The sequence below is a fragment of the Hypomesus transpacificus genome, unplaced genomic scaffold (genome assembly GCF_021917145.1).
Source record: "Hypomesus transpacificus isolate Combined female unplaced genomic scaffold, fHypTra1 scaffold_159, whole genome shotgun sequence".
Taxonomy (NCBI): Eukaryota; Metazoa; Chordata; class Actinopteri; order Osmeriformes; family Osmeridae; genus Hypomesus; species Hypomesus transpacificus.
Genome location: NW_025813724.1, coordinates 404,151 through 425,594, shown reverse-complemented (window position 1 = coordinate 425,594; position 21,444 = coordinate 404,151). Strand labels below are relative to the sequence as shown.

The 21,444-nt window shown below is 40.2% G+C and overlaps 1 protein-coding gene across 2 annotated transcripts; it reads right to left on the bottom strand.

Moving 5' to 3' along the window:
* Positions 1-510: 510 nt before the first annotated feature.
* On the bottom strand, positions 511-19,925 carry tacc1 (transforming, acidic coiled-coil containing protein 1). Of its 2 annotated transcripts, XM_047051521.1 has the most exons (14): positions 12,091-12,738; positions 11,829-11,992; positions 10,082-10,182; positions 7,145-8,507; positions 6,181-6,241; positions 5,563-5,719; positions 4,645-4,721; positions 4,038-4,172; positions 3,853-3,929; positions 3,725-3,768; positions 3,430-3,590; positions 2,875-2,981; positions 2,391-2,511; positions 511-2,101 (listed from the first exon to the last, which is right to left on the bottom strand). In XM_047051521.1, exons 1-14 carry the CDS (start codon positions 12,112-12,114, stop codon positions 2,033-2,035), a joined length of 2,661 nt encoding a protein of 886 aa, XP_046907477.1. In that variant the 5' UTR covers positions 12,115-12,738; the 3' UTR covers positions 511-2,032. The 2 variants fall into 2 exon arrangements, with proteins under 2 accessions (XP_046907477.1, XP_046907478.1); XM_047051522.1 differs by lacking the exons at positions 11,829-11,992; positions 12,091-12,738 and adding an exon at positions 19,699-19,925.
* Between the last annotated feature and the right edge of the window lie 1,519 nt (positions 19,926-21,444).

The window sequence follows — 21,444 nt, the reverse complement described above, 5'->3', positions numbered from 1 at the left end:
ATTAAGTGTCTCTGCAGCAGGCCTCATTCTTTTCCTACTATGGTGTGTGTGCCCAGGCCAAGCTTCCACCTGAGAGGGGTCACCGTTACAAAACCAGTGTCGTTGACTGCTGATAGAGCATCAATACATATTTCTTTTTGGGAGCTTTTACTTGTCTTTTTTGAGGGTTTAGCTTGGTTACAGGTACTAATCTCTGGGCAACTGTGAAGCCCTTTATGACACTGTGTATAGAAGGGGCCATACACTTTTTAAATTTGTATTTGATTTGATCAAACGGACTGCCTCCAAATTTGGAAAGTTCTTCTTCTCTATCCAAGAAACAATAATACATGATTGGTTCTAGGATTATCATTAATTGGCTAGTTGATGGAAACATAAAAAAATTATAATGCAATAATGCTTTGAAGTCATATTATTTTTAAGGTTAATGAACATTATGAATTACTGTGGGACATTTGCAGTCTGTTCATCAGTATGTAAACACATTCCTTAAAACTCAAAGCACAAAGACCTGCTGCAATAACTTTATTTTGGGTGATTAATTTCCCCAAAATGCACATACAGTATTGTGTATTAGCAAACAGCATTGGATCTGGGCAAGTTTTTTTTTCTTCCACTCTACAAATATGAACAGAAAAAAAACAGAAAATACTTTAAAACGGTATAAAATGTACACTTACATAGAAATACATTTGCCCACATCATACAACATTTTTGTGAATGCTGTCTTTTGAAAACCTTTTAATTTGACTCAATCACAACATTTGGCAGTTAATCAAACATGATCAGGTTTCCCCCACCATGTGCTACTTTTTATGCAAGCACCCAAGTTGGTTGAGTCAAGAAAATATATAGTATATTGATGTGATCCACCAGTTATAACAACACATCTGCTCACCAACATTCACCCAAGTTTTAAGTCAGGCCTTTTCTCTTTAATTTTTTTTATCATATGTACTAAACTGTGCTCAATCAAACATTTGCTGATTTTTCCCTAGGATTGTTACATGGTGTACTGTATACAGCAGCTCACTTCTGCAAACGTTTGGAGTAGTTGTTGGGTTTGGGCTTGAAGGTGATTAGGTTTGAGAACCCTTACATTAAGTCATAATTTTTTTAAGTACATAAAACTGTTCTATATTTAAAAATGCTAAATGTCATATTTGTAATACGTTCATCTTGCTTTCACAGCATATATGTAATGCACAATAACATCATGTAAAAATGACAGAGAATTGTGATAAGTCCAGTTATAAATGTGTTCATGACCATCAACCTACTATACTGATTGACTAGTAAAGCCAGTCTTGTTAGATTTAAGTGAAGAAAACATAGCTAATCATTTGTAAAAAGTCAAGCAAAAGCAAAGAATAATAGAGGAAAAGCACATTGTATCCACTTGAACCAAATATTCCAACACAGTCTTGCGACTCATTTATAAATGAAAGACATTGCTGTTGATTCACACCATTGATATTACAAAAGAATACCAAAACAGCACAGACACTTATTACATGAGTACAGTATTGTATAGTGGAAAATAAAATTACATTAATTTGCATGACATCTAATCTTTGGCACACAAATGACAAGCGAAGATGTTTCTAAAGAAAAAAAGAGTGAAGATAGTGTGTTACAGTATTACATCTATTGAGTTTTCCACTGTGAAATGCAACTATTACCTTCGCTGTCTTCTTGATTGTTTTTTCTTGAACAATTGGAAAGGTTTGGTAGGATATACTTGTTTAAGGCTTTCAACAGATTTCCAACAGATTCTTAAAATTTCTTCAAGAAGGGTGCATTTCTACACCCTTTACCATTTACTTAAAATTTTGAGTAGAGTGCAACTTCACAGGGTGGGGAGGGACATTAAAATTTCAGTCCAAATTACAGTTCAAATATTTTATAGAAACTGTAGATAGCAATGTTTCATATGTAAAACAATACAGTCTGCAAGCTTTGGTGAAATTGGGAAACACTGCTTTTACACAAAGCTTAGGGAGAATGTAAAAGGAACAGTATAGAGAAGTGTTCAGTCTAATGTTCCAAGCTTTGCAATAAGTTCATCGCATATTTTGGTAAGCTCCTCGATTTCTTGATTCTAAGAAGAATTTTAAAAGAAAAGAGATATTATCAAATCGAAGAAAATGACTAATTTGATTATACATTCAATACCATTACAGTCCTAAACTATAAACGGTATGTACTATTTATTACAGTTGTTTTATTTGTCTCAATATTTGCAAGAACCCTGCACAACTACAGTTACTGCATTATCGTTCCTGTTGATACTTCTCATTACCTTATGTGTGTACACTTGTCATGGTAGGTATGCTGACTGTCATACACATAAACATGACACAAAAATGTTAAATGTTGTTTTGTGTTACCTTTTGATTCAAGGCTCTCTCCATGGACTCTGCCTTCATCTGCTCTTTTCTAAGACTGGCATTTAGAGCAATACTCTCTGCGTTTGCCTTGGAACGCACCTGGGCAATGTCTGCATTTGCCCTGCAAAAGGTAAACAAGAAAAGAAGTAGGTCAAATATAAGAAACAGCATAAACCAGAGAGAATTAAAGAAATAGTATATTGCAAGAAGTGTTAAACATAAAGCATCTCATTCACGGAAACTATATTATATATATATATATATACACTAACAGGTTAGATATTCACAAGACACCCAATAGTCAGTAAAATGACACCCTGACTGTATTTGTAATTTTCTTTTACAAATGTGATGTTTCATTTTAAAGTAATGTTGAATATAATGTTATTTTCTTATTTTTTCATTTTTTTTATTACACATTTTTTGATAAAATATTTACTGTAGGTGTTTATTCATAATGTATCGCCAGGCACAATACGCTTACTTGTCCAGTTTTTCTTCTGCGTGGCTCTTGAGTGTTTGGTACCGCTGCTCCTCTTGTCTCACCCTGACCAGGTATTCTTGGGCACACTTTTTCAAAACCTCTTCATTCTGAATGAAAAATACAGAAAGGTCTTAGAATAGTGGAATTCTGACCTAAACAACTGGTAAACTCACATTGTACACTTAATCCCAGACAGTTTCAGCCACATGAACACACACACTTTCAGAAGCAAAATGTAGTCTATCGCAGCTTCTTAAAATAGTCATGCTCCGAGCATTTGATATTTTTCATGCCACCCAACGTGCATTTGTTTAGATTCTGTAAAGAATTATCGTAGATTTATTTATTATAATGTATTTGTACCAAACAATTTTTTTTTTAAAGAAACTGATTGGTTATAGGCACTAGCCACCTACTCAATTATGCAATTATTCCACCCATATTGTGTAATTTTGCAAGCATTAAACCAGTGCCTTAGCTTGTTCTGCTGTTCCCATGTGATTCCTTGCTCGCACCCAATAAATTATGTCCCAATGTTTGTTTGGTGCCACTGACCTTTTTGAAGCCCTCCAGGACCTTCTTCATGTTCTCATATCTCCTGAACAGATCTGAAAGGGAGCGCTCCACAGAGTTGAGGTCTGCCATGGCCTGGTCTCTCTCCAGTATCAACTGCTGCACACTTTTGTGGGAGTCCATGGTTTTATGCTGTTCATCCTCTGGAAATTTTGTATAGCCATAGAAAAAACAAAAACTTTAATTTTTCTCCATCGTTAAATGAAAATTAGCTTTACTTTAACTAAACACAAGGCCAGATTGAGAAAATATTACCATTATCGTATCAAGAACTTACCAATCATTAGTGCAATGGTTTTTTCATACTCTGCAACAATTTTTCTATAAATACATAAAACAATTTCAGTCCTCATGCCCCAGAATCTTGTCGAAATGTATGGTACAACAATGACTGAAATATAATACCTCATCTCCATAACTTCCATTCGGCTTTCCTCATATTTTCTCTTCCACTGATTGGCTTCTATCTCTTTAATGATAATCTGTAAGTAAACAGGTAAAAATCTGAATAACAGTCTAATATTTTTTTTTTTTTACTTAAGTGTGTCTTATTGGACATTTGCTATAAAGTTACAAAGACAGTCAGATACCTCCTCTCTGATCTGGCTTAGCTCAGCTGCTTTGTCCATTTCACTGAGCAGCATGCTGTCCAGGGAGAGACTTCCTTTGTTCGGGTCCTTGCTTCCCAATCCCTTAGAAGCTTGGCTAACTGACAGTTCTTTATTCTAAAAAGACAGAAGCAGATCTTGAAAAGCCTGGTTGGGCAACAGGTTGCCAGGAATGGTTGACAGGCAAGAGATTGTCATGCTATGTAATAGCTAGCTATTATTTCAGAATATAAGGTCCTCTCCCATTACATGTGTGTAAATTCAAGATTTGAAAACAACCAGTCTTAGCCAAAGTGCTGTATAATTAGCTAAGCACCAAAATGACTGATATTTATCACAAGGACACATGCACACATAGGATAACATTACTGTACATACATAGTTTCATAAACTAAGGAGAATAGGTGGGTCTTAAGATATTATTTAGGGGGAGAGGATTTAACATGAAGCAGAACAACAATATGATACAATTGTATCATAATTAAATAATATATTTTACTAGAACCTTATATCCAGAAATCCATAACCTTGACCGGTTTAGGCTATACGACTTTTATTAATGTGTTACTCTACTTTACTTTGTACTTACTAGACTGCAAGTATCCTCCTCCAGTGAATCTCGTATCCAAGGCATTGCAGGAGATAGAACAACTTCATCCAGAATACCTAGAATTTTTTTTAATACCAACTATATTAGAATGTGACCAAAATAATAAACGTATCTAATTTACAAGAAATTCAGCATGTGGTTTACAATACTTTAAACTAAGATGTGTTTGAAAAAGGCTGTGCAGATTGGGATAAATGTGATAGAAAGCTATATTATTTCAAATAGGCTTTGGTGTTAGGTTTAGATTTCATGCAATGTTGTATTGTTTATGAATGGCAGGGCCTTGTTGAACAAAAGTGTTTGCTTTGCACAATCCAAAACGTGTCTATATTGTACATATTCTCCTGTTTGTGAACCTTTATCTATGATATCTAGGACATAAACATTTTAAGACAACATGTTTATGAAAAAACAAAATGCTAACAAATGCAGTCAATTGACTGCTACAAATGTAAAGTAATTAAACTTACAGCTCTGAAAAAAATGAGATACCACTGCACCTTTTTGTTCCCTAAAAAAAAAGAATTTAGAAGGACAATCTTGATTGAGGAACAGAGGGGTTTGATTTAAGAGGCCACTGCAAATTTTACCCTTCTTTTCCTTACTCAAAATTGTCCTTCTCAACCTTTTTTTAAATGAAAGAAAGAGGTGCAGTGGTCTCTAAATCTTTTCCAGAGATGTATAAATGATTGCAACAAATTCTCTCATCCACTCAACTATATTAGTTTTTAGTCTGGCCCCAAAAGTCAACTGTTTTTACAATGTGTTAGCAATACTTATATCAATACATACAGTGTGTGCATGTGTCAATGCAATTTATATTAATAATGGAATAGTAGCATAGTATTTTCTAGCACATGATGTCACATTTCATTACACCCTGTTGATATAGCATACCTGCATTTGCCTTGCTTTTGTTTTCTGAGACATGTTTCTCTTCCTGTGACTCGGCTTGCTGGGTCATGATATCATTGGATGCCAGCTTTTCCTCATCTGTGGCATATTGCACATGGTAGGTGATCTCTGGAACCTGGGATATCACACCATCCTTTTCCTATAAACAAACAAACAAGCTATGAGCTCTACTCTCAAGCACTACTGCCAGTATTACCGAACACGTACACTAACCAAACCACACACCTAGAGGAATATATGTCATGAAACAGCAGTTATTAATTCAGAAGTTGTTTTTCATTTCAATCAAAATTCATGTATAAATTAACAGTTACATAAAGAATTAATATAACGAATAACATAAAGAATTAATGGTTAGGGTTAGAAAACAAGGATTTTTGTAAAGCATTTTTGAGGTAAAGACAAACTTAGTAGTGGGATTTCTTAATAGTAATGAAATATAATATAGTTGGTTTTAGGATTTATTGGGGGTATACTTGATGACCTTAGTGTGATGGATGCCAATTGATGAATCATTGTATCTCTGCAAGGCTGGGAAGAGAAAATAGTAACGCACATCTCCACATGTGGAACAATTCTGCATATGACACCATTACATACCTCACTGTAGACGTCCAGAACCAAGGATTGTTTTTCATTCTTCTTAGTATTTCTAAATTTTCTACAGGGAAGTATAAGAAGATATGTTGCATGTTAGGACAAACAAAGATCAAAATGTGTGGTTGCACAGTCTACTGTACGCAAAGACTGTTTGGACTGACTGACTGCAGGACAGGAAGTGGCCATCTCCAATTGTATATCTTCCATTCAGTTCATTAGCCACAGGGATCTACCATGTGGAATATTTGGTGGCTGTTCCTAACCAAAGGTCACTTTTACAGTGGGTGTACTGAGGCTTATCGGGATCTTTTACTTAGAAATGGGCTTGGCAGTTACATTGCAATCAATGTAAGAAGCTTGGAGTGTAAAACTTTTTTTTTTATTTAGGTGTTGAAATGTAACCCTGACATGTTTGTTCTCACTGATTTTGGTTGAATGGTTTTGATGTCAAACTAGGTTGAATTGTATTATTATATAGAGCCGTGTTTCTCAACAGGTGGTTGCAAGCTGGTGTGGAGAGGGTACACTTCCAATGATGTGCTTTTATTGTGAAAGGTGCTGAAGTCTCACGCATTCCCTGTGAGACACCGAGTTGATGGCCGTCTCGAGTTATACAGAGTTACATGCCACCTACCAGCCAATCAGAACCCCCCCCCCCCCCCCCCCCCCCCACCCGGTCGTGACTGAATGACCAAGGACAAAATGTGGATCCTAAGCTTAGCCCAGTTGAGAAACACTGGTATAGAGCAACCTAGACTACCGACCTCAAAATCTGATTGGCTAAGAGCCATGGTACATTCGTGATATGCCATGTGTGAAAAAATATGTAGTCTTTCTATTGGTATCACAGCATTAAAGTAAAAAGTGTAATATGTATGTTGAGTGATTGATGTGCCTACGCAATAGTTATGTTTGTTACTTTTGATTCAACTGCTAGTCAATCTGTGATTATTTGTTGACTTACGTAGTAATCTTGTCCTTGCGTTTCTTTGGGCATGCTTTAACCTCTTCTGGGGGGTGGATCACAGGCTTCTCTTGTGAATGGGGGGCCTTAGAGGAGACTTCATTATCTAAGGTCTTTGATGGCTTAAATGGGTCTATAGATTCATCAAAGCATTCTGGATCAAAGCTGTAAGACCCCTTGGGTGGCGTTGGGGGGCTGTTCACTTTATTGCTTCCTCCAAATGGATTAAAATTAGGGTCATCCCACTGACTGGGGTCACAATTATAGCCGGACTTCTGAATAGGTATATCATCCAAACTTTGAGACACGGACAATTCAGAAACCTGCACTGTAATAGATTCTGATGTTGGTTTTGAGGTTTGGGGAATCTGTTTCTTTGATGGGAGCTTGCTCAGTGGCTTTTTAAGGAATCTCTTTGGCAGTGGTTTACTGGCTCCATCATTGCCAAGCCCATTCTCACTGATAACAGGGTTGAGCTCAACCTCACTACATGGCTTGACCTCCACATCTATTCCAGGAACAACACCAGCCTCACATGTTGGCAGGGAACTACGTGGACACTCTAATTTAGACAGGGAACTGTTAAAGCAAGATGGAGGGGAGTTTTGGATCTTGGAATCTCCACTAGTGAAGGGGTTGAAGCTGTCATCAAGCTGGTCAAGGTTGTTAACCTCAGGGACTAGTTTATTATGGTCCTTGACTTCATGTGGAGCTTCATTTAGGTCCCCTTTTATCTTTGGTAAAGGTGAGTTCACTTTTGTAGGTTTTACTTTCAGTGTAAAATAAGTTTGATTAGGGTGTCCACTATCAAGTGTCTCTGAATTTCTGTAAGTCAGAAGGTGGTCCTCTTGAAAGTCTGTTGCCATGCTGATTGGTGCAGTAGTATCTAGATCTCTGTCTCCTTCAGGGTGCTGACACTCTGGTGCTTGTGCTGTGGGATGTGATGTCACAGCAGGGTGCTCACACTCTGGTGCTCGTGCTGTAGGATGTGATGTCACAGCAGGGTGCTCACACTCTGGTGCTGTGAGATGTGATGTCACAGCAGGGTGCTCACACTCTGGTGCTTGTGCTGTGGGATGTGATGTCACAGCAGGGTGCTCACACTCTGGTGCTGTGAGATGTGATGTCACAGCAGGGTGCTCACACTCTGGTGCTTGTGCTGTGGGATGTGATGTCACAGCAGGGTGCTGACACTCTGATGCTTGTGCTGTGGGATGTGATATCACAGGCCCATTTTGGTCCACTGGGTTTTTCATGGGGCCCAAAAGGTTTTTGAGCTGAACCATGGCTGGATTTTGAGGGACACCAAGAGCTCCAACAGAACTTTCGATCATTAACTGTTCATCTTCTTCATGGCCTTGATCTGGCAAAGCCATAGGCGACATATGGAATCAAAGAGAAGAGCTAAGAGTTCAAATACAACTCAAACACAATAAGATCAAATATTGCATGAGAAAGGAGGTCTCCACTTTATATGTAACTACATTGTTAAAAGCCTGTGTTTTGAAACTAAACCTAATGGCAACTGTTGTTATGTTATCACAATGTTATAAATTTAACTTTGCTGGAAAACTTAACAAACATCTGTGATAGTTATGAAACATGTTCTTAATATTTACAGTAGTACATGTACAACAAATGCATTCAGCAACCCATACTTTCAACAAGATACATTCAATTTATGATGGTGATTTGTGTTAACACCACCATCTCAGTCTCTACCCTAGGTTTTGTATTTGCTGTGTCTGTCAGGGGGAATTATGGATTTTGTAGTTCTACACAACTGATGTTGAGACTCCACTTGGTTCTCTCGTGCAGAGCCGTTATGAAGCAGAACTACCAAGGAGTAGTGTCTGTTGGCTACTCAGTCAACATACATGTTAAACTAAGTCTTCCTGTCTGCTGGAACTGACTATTGGTACAGAACTTATCCAATAAGCAATCTTCTTTTCCTAACATGCATTATGTAGCTGACATCCTGCTGTTGTGTGTAGATCTTGGCCAGCGACCATACGATTTGTGATATATGCCTTTTTAATCACACACAATTTAGGTTTTGGATAATTAGCTTTGTTAAAAAATCTTTGAGAAAGCCATAAAATGTATATTGTAGACTGTAGGTGCAGACCGTGGGTTACACATAGTAAGAGTAACAGAATTAATTAAAGCATTTTGGGCTAAGACTAAAATTAGGATGTGTAGTTACAAGAATATTGTAACAGACATATCAACAATAATTTAAATGCAGCTTAAAAGTTAATCCTAGTTGAAAACTGTGTTGAAAAGTCAGCCAACCGTATGGTGGGGATGCTGCTATTGTTGATTTTGCAAGTCTGCCCTGGGCAAGGGAACAGCAATAGCAGACCATGTCTGTCATCCACATAACATTCATGCAACAGTATGTTGCTAGGAAACAAGGGAAGGTCTATTTTAGTTATGTACAGTGGCGAGGAGTGATTCATCTTCTAGACAAAGCTTTGTTAGATTGTTGTCATGTTATTTCTATAAAAAATAAGGCAACAAATGGTCTTTCCATTACATCAATTGAACGTGGTGTATTGTGTGTGTGTGTAATAGAGAGAGAGATGGAATGTGTGTGTGTTTGTGTGTTTGTGCGTGTATTTTTGCTGGGTGACAAGTGTTTTGCAAAGGCTAAAGATAAATCAAAGCCATGGCCAAGCAGAATAATTGTTTATTTAAATCAAATTTAAATGTATTAAATGATAGTACACTGAAAAATATTGTTATAATATTTACATTTTATTACACAATTTGAAGGGGTCTTATGTAGTACAGATTGTGTATGACCACAATTATGTTTGCACTTTGTAAGAATACTTTAAGTATAATATCATTTGGTTTGGGTGAGCTCTGTCACACACAGAGAAACACCTTTACTCTCTACCGGATGCCCCTACATCTACAATTGAGTCTCACCTGCTATGGTCAGGGCTAACTCCAGGTCTTCTGGAACTGTTAGCAGAGAGTGCACCGGGGTTTCTGCCTCAGGGGTCTCAAAATGGCTCTCAGAGTCAGAGCTGTAAGTGAGAGGGACAAGTAGAAGGCGAGAAATTAGCTTGGTTATTTTGACAGTACCTTTATTGTTATAGTTCTGTGTTACAATAAAAGCAAAATGACAGTTAACGATAACACAAAGTGGTACAGTGGCACAGTGCCTTTGTACTGTCGCCTCACAGTAAGAAGGCCCTGGGTTTGATTCCCCCTTGGGGCAAAGTCTTTTCCCAGTGTTCACAAGGGCTTCCTTTGCAAATTACCCCAATAAATAAAAAAACACAGATCAGATTGCTCTCCTGCCCAATATTCCTGGCCAGGCATGAGGTGACCACTTGGACTCTGTCCCCGGTCACCTTGATGTGGCTGATCACTGCTCCTGGCTGCCTTCGGTGGAAGGACAGCAGGATGGGGAAAAGCAGAAAATATGTTTTACGGCGGACACTCCCTGAATGCGTGTGTGTTCTGGGTGTCACCATTCCCTGTGTGCATGTGTGTCATGCTGACAGACAAATAAACATTCCTTCTTCCAAAGTAAAAACAAACTTGAGTAGTAATGTATAAGAGGGTGTCTTTGTAATTTATACATTTTACACAAATTGTTCTGATGTCTTCCAATTCAAAGTCAATGTACACGAAGGGAAAGGAAGAGTTGTTTATCATACAGTACATGTACGAAATACATGTGGTTGGGTAATTGTTTTGGTGTTTTTTTCTACCATTACGCAACCCCATTCCAGCACTGAGGGACTGGATACTGTTCATGTTATCTTTCTAAATATCATATGTACAGTAAAACAAACCAAAAATAATAACAGTACAAATACGTTTTGACAAGTAACAGGCCTTATATGTAAGACACTGCACATTGTACAGACAGGTGTTGGTATTCATGCTTGAAGTTGGATGTATATGAGTACATGCACATCAGCTCAACTTGTGGTTGCTAATATCATTAAGAAGCAATAATGCTCTCTCCTTATCACTAGGACACATTGTTTTTGAGTGTTGTTGCAGTCTCATGTACAGTATGAGCTTGCTATATCAGTGACCACAGCTGGATTCCATTTTCCTACTAAATCCTCCTTGCTTGGTTCCGAGGGTTGTGTACGTTTCCTCCTCATTAGTAGGATTTTCATTCTCTTTCTCAATCTCCCTTCTCGCCACATGCCTATTCCCAACCCACTGGGACTTAACTCATGTTTACAAACTCTAAAGCTCTGCTACATACAGTACAGTGCTTATCAACTCAAAGACCACTTTCCTTTTGAAGTCAACAGTGCCTCAAGTGATAATGCTATCAGAAACAGGACAGACAAGAGATACAGTGTGTGGCTTTTGCGATTACATTTGTACCTGTCTGCACGTGCTTTTCTCAGCCATACATTATTAAGGTACCAAAAATAATTATAGCTATTCTCATTTAAACCAAAACACCATTGTGTTATTAAGTAAGTAATGGTGTTAAAAGGCAACAAGCAAAAACACTTGCCGTGGAGCCCAGAGAAAGAATCTGTCCTCCAGCTGACCAGTGGCTACCACAGGTGGAAAAACTGCTGCTTTCATCTTCTCCCCCTTCTCATTCCCTTCATAACACACATCGTACTCTACCTCCTCGTCTCCTTCACAATCTGCTCTGATTTCTAGACTCTGCTGTTCACAACACACTCGCCTGAACCCTTGAGACCTCTCTTCGTCCTCCTCCAAATCCTCCCTGCGCAGTCCTTCCTTCACCCTGGCCTCCTGGCCCTCTTCATCCTCCTGACCCTCCTCTTCTCCTCGCACTGCAGTCCAAGTCCACTTGGCCCATGATGCGGGTGACAACCAAGACATACTCTTCAGTTTAAATTAAAAAAATTCCAAGCAATTAATAACTAATCCAGCTTGACAATTGGTAGATTAGTTTATGACTGATTAAAAATGTAAACGGCGACCTGTTGCAGGTTACATATCTTCATGTGCCACCTCCAGAATGTTTACTTCTTCACATAGTAGCCACCAAATCCATGAATAGGTAAGAAACATTTATTTAACCTGATCAACCTTTAACCTTGACCAAATATAAATGGTACAACCTGCTTTCTCTTTGTCAACCCTATTTCTTCTTCTTTTTTTCTCTACCGAATTGCTTTCTTTTTTTCGCTTTCTGTCACGCTCTCACTCTCTGGCTGAATACCACAGAAGTGATCAGCTGGTTTCTAGAACTGCTTGCTCTGCCTCCCCCACCAACCTCAACTTCACGACCATTCCACTGTGAGGAAACACAGGGGGAGACAGCAACTTAGAGCTTCAAAGGCTCTCTGAGCCAGCTCATTTTTCAGCCCCCATTTCAGCCCCAGTGAATGGTAGAGTCCTACCACCCTCACGCTGAAGGGAGAAGAGAGGAAAACAAACCCAGACAGGGGAGGATCGAAGCCATCTGGAAGAGCTCTCTGTTTCACAGCACATAGGGTTATGGAATGTAGAAGCACAGCTTCATACTACCCGCCCAAGGTATTTTGGTTCAACTGTTTAACTGTCACCCTCCTTGCTCAGTCAAGATATGATCGGTAAACCAACCTGTTCTGTGACATAAACAACAGAAGAGCTTCAATAGGTCCAGAAGACACCCCCACCCCGCAGCACCCCCCCCTCCCCCCACCCCAAGGTAAATGATCACCAGCAGAATAAAAAGGCCAATGACTTACTGTAAAACTGCAGAATGCTTTATTTCACTAGCCATTTCCACCCATAGTAGTCTAGCCCATGTGATGTTATTCCATTACCACATTATGATTAGTTTCACCTAATTCATTTACAGCGGGCCATTTTGACATGATGTCTTCTGCCGTTTAGTAAGACATTGACTGTCTGTCAGTCACATATACTTGCTATAGCTGCATAAAAGATATTTAAAACTAGTTCTTAAAAATAAAATAAGAATTAATACACAACAGCAGCAAACAGGCCATGGAGTCATTCTGCCGAAAGTAAAATACGTATTTGCACTGTAGCAGGGCCAAGGAGTACATGTCTTATCTTGCTTTGCCAAAGGCATATTAAAGTGAAAATACATGCTAATGTTCAGTATAGTTCCTAATTGTCACGCCCCCTCACAGTCAACAGCCGGATAGATAGCAACACTCTAGCTCTCCAGATTATTGACTGTGTCAGTTGATTGATTGCTGTGCACCTCCACCTGTGTTAGTACTTATACCACTCATTTCTCCATGGTCTTTGTCTGGTCATGTGTAATGTTAAGTACAGACTGAGCGATTCTCTTGGATTACTTTCTGTTGCCTTGTTTGCTACCTTTTTTCAATAAACTCTGCTCTTGGATCTACTCACTGTTGTGTGGCTTGTTACACCAATGAGATACAGACTGAGGATACAGAATGAGGCTGAATTGAAACATAAAATAAGATAATCCTTCATTTGTCCCGCAGTGGGGAAATTGCACTTGCAACAGCAGCAGGGTACAGAACAGCACTCAGAGTACAATTAAATATAGAAAATACAAAATATAAAATATACGAGATACAAGTGTTATATATAATATGAAGATAAGGATGCAAGGGTATACAATTGTAAAATAATATAATAATATATAAAGTAAGTGAGAGTTAAGTGTGAGTTAAGTGTGGTGGCTGCCGCTATGAATGAGTAATGAGTAACATACAGCCAAGTTATTGCACGCAAGAAAAGACTATTGCACGTAATTGCGTAAATATGATAAATATGATCCCCCTGATAGTCCTTGGGGACTTCAACAGCCACCTCCAAGGAACGCAGCCCATTGACTTCTTGTCTCTCCTGACTTCCTTCGACCTGACGCTGCTGAGCACACCGGCGACCCACAAGGCAGGCAAACAGCTAGACCTCGTCCTGACACGTAACTGTATCACTGAGTTAACCACTGTAACCCCACTGCACATTTCTGATATCTACATTATCCAATTCTCTGTCTCTCTCCCTCCTACCCCTCCTACCTCCCCTTCCCTTGTAACTTTCCGGCGCAACCTCCGCTCCCTATCTCCCTCTCATTTCTCCTCTATTGTAACATCCTCCCTCCCTCCCATTGACGAGTTCTCGTCCCACCCCACTAACACTGCCACCGACACCCTGTTAACCACTTTAACTGCATCCCTTGACTCTCTCTGCCTTCAAACAGGCCAGAGTTACCCCTCTACTCAAAAAACCCTCCCTTAACCCTAACGTCCTCCAGAACTACAGACCGGTATCACTGCTACCCTTCTTCTCAAAAACAATTGAACGTGCTGTATCTAACCAACTGTCTTACTTTCTCTCTCAGAACAACCTGCTTGACCCCAACCAATCGGGCTTCAAGACTGGCCACTCCACAGAGACTGCCCTTCTTTCAGTCACCACTGCCCTCCAGTCTGCCAGAGCGGCTTCCAGGTCATCCGTCATCATTCTGCTGGACCTTTCTGCAGGGTTTGATACGGTTAACCACCAGATCCTGCTCTCCAGACTTTCTGAGATGGGCATCACTGGCGCTGCACTCCAGTGGATCTCATCCTACCTGTCGGGAAGATCCTACCAGGTCTCCTGGGGAGGCAAACTGTCAGGCCTTCGCCAGCTCTCCACTGGTGTCCCACAGGGCTCCGTCCTTGGCCCCCTCATCTTCTCTCTGTACACCACCTCACTTGGACCAATCATCCCCTCCCATGGCTTCACCTACCACTGCTACGCTGACGACACGCAGCTGTACCTGTCGTTCCCCCCGACTGATCCGGGGATCTCATCTAGGATTGAGGCCTGCCTCACAGACATCTCCGCCTGGATGACCGAGCACCACCTCCAGCTGAACCTCGCCAAAACAGAACTTCTCATCATCCCGGCTAAACCCTTTATCTCTCACGATCTGTCAATCACCCTGGGATCTGCTACGGTAACCCCTTCATCCTCTGCCAGGAACCTTGGGGTTACCATGGATGACAAGCTCTCGCTCGCGGCCCACATTGCTGCAGTCTCCCAGCCGTGTAGATTCACCCTCTACAACATCCGGAAGATCAGGAGATACCTGTCTGAGCACTCCACCCAGCTGCTAGTCCAAGCACTGGTCCTCTCCAAGTTGGACTGCTGCAACTCGCTGCTCGCTGGTCTCCCAGCATGTGCATACCGCCCTCTTCAGAGGATTCAGAACGCAGCGGCCCGCCTGGTCTACAATCTACACAGACGCTCCCATGTTACCCCACTCCTCATCTCTCTCCACTGGCTACCCATCAACGCCCGTATCAGATTCAAGACCCTGGTACTGACCTTCCGAGCAGTGAACGGGACAGCACCCGACTACATCAAGTCTCTCCTGCAACCTTACACCCCCACCCGCCACCTACGGTCTTCTTCAAACAACCGCCTGGTGGTCCCACCGCTCAAGACCGCCCGGTCCCAACACATGCTCTTCTCCTGCCTGGCCCCCCAATGGTGGAACCAGCTCCCCACCTCCATCGGGGACACTGACTGTCTCCCCACCTTCAAGAAAAGGCTCAAGACGCACTTGTTCCGGGAGTACAACGGCACTTAGGAATGCTTGTCTGGACCTGATGTTAGTTTCCTCCAGGATCACAATGACTCTTATTGAGTGACTTGTTGCTCTTGTAAGTTAGTTATAACGAAGTTAAGTCTTGTACTCGCTGTGAAATGTTTTACTGTTGATTGTTCTTTTACAGGTACAGTCTTGCACTTTTTGTGGTTCATGTTGTTTTAATTTGTAACTTGTATAACTGCATGCTCTTATGGGTCTTCCCTTTTGGCACTTGTTTAGTTTTTTCACAATGTATGCTTCATGTTTTGGCTGCTTGCAATGTTTGGGACTACCTCGTTGTTATGATCAGTGACCTATGCTCTTTTGTAAAGCTCTCTCTTGGAAGTCGCTTTGGATAAAAGCGTCTGCTAAATGCATAAATGTAAATGTAAATAAATATTGCAAATAGAAGTGGACATGGGGTGGGGTTATGGACATGATTCAGCAACAGTGTCAACAGTGATCGCTGAACAATCTGACGGCAGCAGGAAGGAAGGATCTGCGGAACCTCTCCTTAACACAGAGGGTGAATCAGCCTATCGCTGAAGCTGCTCTCCAGAGCGGACAGTGAGTCCTGCAGGGGGTGCGACTCGAGATCCAGCATGGATGTCAGTTTTGCCAGGACCCGTCTGTCGCCCACCTCCTGCACTGTCCAGAGGACAGCCCAGGACTGAGCTGGACTTCTTGATGACCTTGTCCAGCTTCTTCCTTTCCCTCTCAGTGATGCTGCTGCTCCAGCAGAGCACACCATACAGGATGGCTGATGCCACCACTGAGTCATAGAAAGTCCTTAAGGGTGCCCCCCTGCACTCCAAAGGACCTCAGTCTCCTCAGGAGGTAGAGCCTGCTCTGACCTTCCCTGTACAGTGCATCAGTGTGTTGAGTCCAGTCTGTGGTTCAGGAGAACATCCAGGTACTTGTAGGACTCCACTCTCTCAATGTCCATTCCCTGGATGTTCACCGTTGGGGGGGCAGAACGGTATTTGCGGAAATCCACCACCATCTCCTTGGTCTTCCCCACGTTGATGAGGAGGTGGTTTTGTTGACACCAGTCCACAAAGTCCTGCGTCAGTCTTCTGTATTCCGCGTCGGCATCATCGCTGATCAGGCCGACTATGGTGGAGTAACTCTCATTAACAAACACAGCCAGGCCTCCTCATCCTCTTATCGTTTCCAAAAAGACTATGATGCCGCACTGTCTGTATTCCTGCCGGTGCTTAGTTAGCGCGGCCAGTTTGTCACTTTTGTTGGGCAGAGACCTCACGTTTCCCATGATGACGGAGGGAAGTACGACACGTTTTGAGGTGGGCCTTCTTTTCACTGAGATCTACAAAAAGAGTAGCCTAAATAACTAAAAGTTGGGAAAAAGAGAGAAAGGATAGAGAGCTGTTACAGCCAGCAGCTAGCTCGCACCAACGCTAGAGGTATGACCGAAACATTTGACTGAAGATTAAGAGGTTGCAGGTTCAAATCTTGCTCTGTAAATTGCTATGGATAAAAGTGTCAGCTAATTGAACACATCATAAAACATTTTGAAATGGGGTCGGAAAGATGAGAAGAATCAATGACTAACTTTAATTTACAATGATCTTAGGGAAGTATAGACCACACTGGATACACGGCTGTGATTTTTCTGTGTGTCAAACAAACAGTTAAAATTACTTGCATACATTTTTAGCTGTAATTAGGTGTTTTTTTTCCAGGTTCATTCAAGTAATTCATGCAAAACCCAGCCAAAGGAAAATCAGCATCACCTCAATAAACTGTATCTAGAGGCTCAGGTGTACCGAAAGAAGTTGGCTACACAGAACACATAAAGGTGGTAACACTTGACATTGAGTGTTCCTTGAGAAGGTTTTTAACTGGTTAAATTATGGTTGAAAATGAATTTATAAATATTGTGATGATTCAGGGATAAGTAACTATTACAAGAATAATTCAAAAGTAATTGCCAACAGCTTTTTGTATTTTTTACTTACATACTTCATGTATAAAATAAATGCACCTTGTGCTTATTTTTTTTATTATTGTTGTCTATATGCCATGTTGGGAAAAAATGTACACTACAGAATATATCAATGCTGTTCAAAAATTACTTTAGCCTTTGACCTACTGTATTACACAATGGGTAATTTAACAAACATGTGAATGATATGAAAGTATGGAAGTAATTTAATAAATCAATATTAATGAAATGTACTATCATAAAGCATTTTCTATTTAGTAAATGCTTTTAATGTCGTATTACATGTATAATTAGTGGGAGGAAAATGTCCTACACTTTGGATTGCCTATGAGACTTATTAAATCCATGTTGAAATAATTGCTTATCAGTACAAATACATCAGTGTTGTTTCAGATGTAGTTTTCAATTACTTTTTTTTTTACCTTTCCGGAATCCTGTAAAATGTGCCTGAAAACGCCTTAGCATACCCAAAGTAAATTGAAAGCTGTTCTTGAACCATTTGGAGTACATGCATGTAAATGGTCTCTTTTGAAAGCTGACACTGTGAAGTTATTTCCCCTGTTGTCAGGACCCCTGTCAGTCCTACTGGTGTTGAGTAATAGAAGCTTGAACGGAAAGTGAACGTTTCTATTTCCGCCTGTATTTAGTTTTGAAAACAGAGGCCTGAAGAGGACTAGAGGTAGTAGGTATTAGCTGAAAGAAGAATTGGACCACAGCTTGAAGCCTTACCCAATTCAAATCAAAAGTCAAACATAATACCAAGGTCAAGGTGTCAATCGAAAGGACAGAGTGCAGCGACCATATTAAGTCTATCCACTCGCACGTACTCGAACCACATCTCTTCCTATGAGCGATAGTGCATGAGAGACTGAAATGAAAATGATTGGCAAAGGAAGAATGAAGCAACAAGATTGTGGCTATGTGTGGATATAATTCATTGTTTGGACAACTACTTCACATGGTTTGATATTTTGGACCTTTGGGAATGTAAGCAGATGAGGTTTTGATGGGTTGGGGCAGCGTTTCGGGCCCGGTCCGAAATGAGTAAACCCTTTACAACAATCCCCTACCCCACTGATTATTTTATATTGATGAAAACAATCACTAATCACTAACATCACTATTTAAGTAAGCAACCCAAAATCCAAGTGTGTCTTGTCATGTATGCCAGTTGCATCCAAATATAAATGAGAAACATCAACCTGGTCAAGCAAGTGGGCCCACTACCTTTAAACAAGCCAAGAGGCAGGTCCTTGTTAGAACAAGAGCAAAGTGTTTCCAAGATAATTTTGGAATTTGGCAAGAGATGTAATAATTTAAATATGTATTCATCACAGTGTACACATAATGGTAAGACTGTTAATCTTCTCACTTCTCAACTCAAAGGTTTAGACTACCATTCCAACCAATCAAAATCTAGGATAAGATATACTAAGCAAAGTTAACTTAGTGACTGGTTATGCCACGGTGGGAAAGAATTTAGAGTGAAAAGAAATTGCTGCATGGAAATATTATTCTTATTAATCATACATAGAACATAATAGGATTCATATTTTGATAGGGTGAGGAAAGAAAAATCTAAGCAAATAGTTTAAAGCTTAGAATTTTAACTTGTATAAGACCTGTTTCTGGACAGAGTGCCCAATCAGTTGCTGAATGTTGCGAGCATGTGAATATTTTCACAAGTGTGCAAGTTGACTTTTGGAGTCTCTCCATTCACACTTAAGCATGAAACCAGTATGGATAAAAACAGACCGTCGAAAAAGATCGGACATTATCATCCAAACCAATACTATACTATTTTGAACATTAATTTTAACCAGCCCTTCCATATTAACAAATACAAATGTGTAAAAACAAAAGGTTGACCTAGACAAAAAACAAAAAAACACCCAAGAGTATCGCACTTTATTTAAATGTTTACTTTGGTTATTACCTTAAGATTAAAATACATAATTCAAAGTTCCCACACATTTAATCTCATGGAACACCATCAATGCTGTACAGCTGTACATGCAGGAATTAATAACTCCAGGTTGATTTACTTACATGCTATTTATTTTCTGTTGTGACGAGTTGGAATCCCTGCTTGTCCTTTTCTGTTGGCTGTGAGAACCACCCATGATATCAATCTCCCTTCCAAAGGGGCCTGAAACCGGTTTCAGTTATGTTGTCAGTATCAGGTGTGCTTCCAAGACTAGTGAATGTTCCATTTTTTACACTGATACAACAAACCTCCACTCCTCTCCCTCCACTTCTCTACCTCTATGTTTCTGTTTGTCATACTTGTACTGCCTCCTACCCAATTCTTTGCCCCTCCTTTTCATCCTCACTAAACATACACACACCCACAAAAGAAATAGACTGGTAAACATTCAAAGGAGGGTATTGTATAGCAATAAAACTAGATAGGGCAGTGTGAATCCTGGATAGGATAAACCATTTGTGACATCAGCAATGTTTGTTTTTTTCTGCAGCATAACTATAGCTTCCAGGTTGACCGATACTTGTGTAGAACTCTATTACTTTCAAGTCCTAAAAAGAATCCAGTTTTACATCTAACTATAATTCCGGAATCTTGTGTGTCTGTGTGTGTCTGGATTTTTTTGAGAACCGAGAATAGTATTAAATTGCAAGTTGGCAGGTGTCTTGCTCCGGATCCACGGACGTGCAGTGCTGCGTGATGTTGCTTGGATGTTCTTTTTGCGTTCAGGAAAAATAAAGAGACTTACAGATATATAAATGCATTGTCCACTTTTTAAATGTTGTCTCCAGCTTCAAAATTTTTTTCAGACCAGTAGGTGGCGATCTTGGTCAACAATAATTAGTCTCAGTTGGTCCTCCACATTAGCCTGACGTTGTCATACTCATAATTCTAGTCAGAATATGAGTCTGAGAACTCTCCGTTGGGCTTTGACTACAGGGCGTGTTTCAAACGAGCCTGGAAAACAAACGCCTCTTTGCTCAATTGGATAGATCTACAACCAATCAGAGCAACAGAGTATGTGACGTATGTTAAGCACCGCATAGTTGTTGTCAACAGAACTAAACTACAAGACTTGAAGTATGCTTGAAGAATGAATACAAACGATTTTTGCCGGTGTTGTAAAATTAATTTAAGGGTAGGGGGAGTAGCCTACTTCGTTCACACAGTCAACCTTTTTGAGCGAAACAATAAAGGGCAATGCATATACGAACAAGTTCTCCGTTTAGGATTACAACTCCACAAAAGAAAAGGAGAAACCACAATTGCCACTGGGTTTTCATTGTGTCCCATCTTCTTCGCGATCATCGGGGCCAGCTGATAAATTTAACTTTTACCGAATTCCGTTGGAAGGACGGCAAAAACATATTTTCCATTGACAAATGCCTTGATTGCGTCTCTCTGTTCCTCTTTCAAAATTAATGCACTGTCGATGTCTTCTAAAACAGACTCGATGGCAGAATCATAACATCCCAGATCTCCAGCAGTAGCCATGTTTGTTCAAAACGAATTCAACTTAAGCGCTCTTTTGTGACGTGTGTGATTACTTACTGTTGATCATCTGTCCACCATCGTATAAAGCCCGCCCTGGCAATTTCATTGGTTCGCCCAGATTCTGATTTTCTGTAGTTGGTCCCCAATACGAGACCCTCCAGACCCAACTTCCCGACCAAATTTGTTTTGGGGCGGGGAGAAGTTGGGCTGGCAGCCAGGCTACCTCCACATACCCACTCATTAACGATTTGCATAAACATTTTATTTAGAAGATTGTGTTTTTAACCTCATAAACAGTGTAGGTATACATTCGTTCC

Coding starts and splice junctions, on each gene's coding strand:
- tacc1 (XM_047051521.1), bottom strand. CDS start 12,114: ATGAAGATATGTAACCTGCAACAG. Junction 10,183..11,828: donor GAGAGGTCTCAAGGGTTCAG/GCGAGTGTGTTG, acceptor TCTCACTTACAG/CTCTGACTCTGAGAGCCATT. Junction 2,512..2,874: donor GCAGAAGAAAAACTGGACAA/GTAAGCGTATTG, acceptor TACCTTTTGCAG/GGCAAATGCAGACATTGCCC.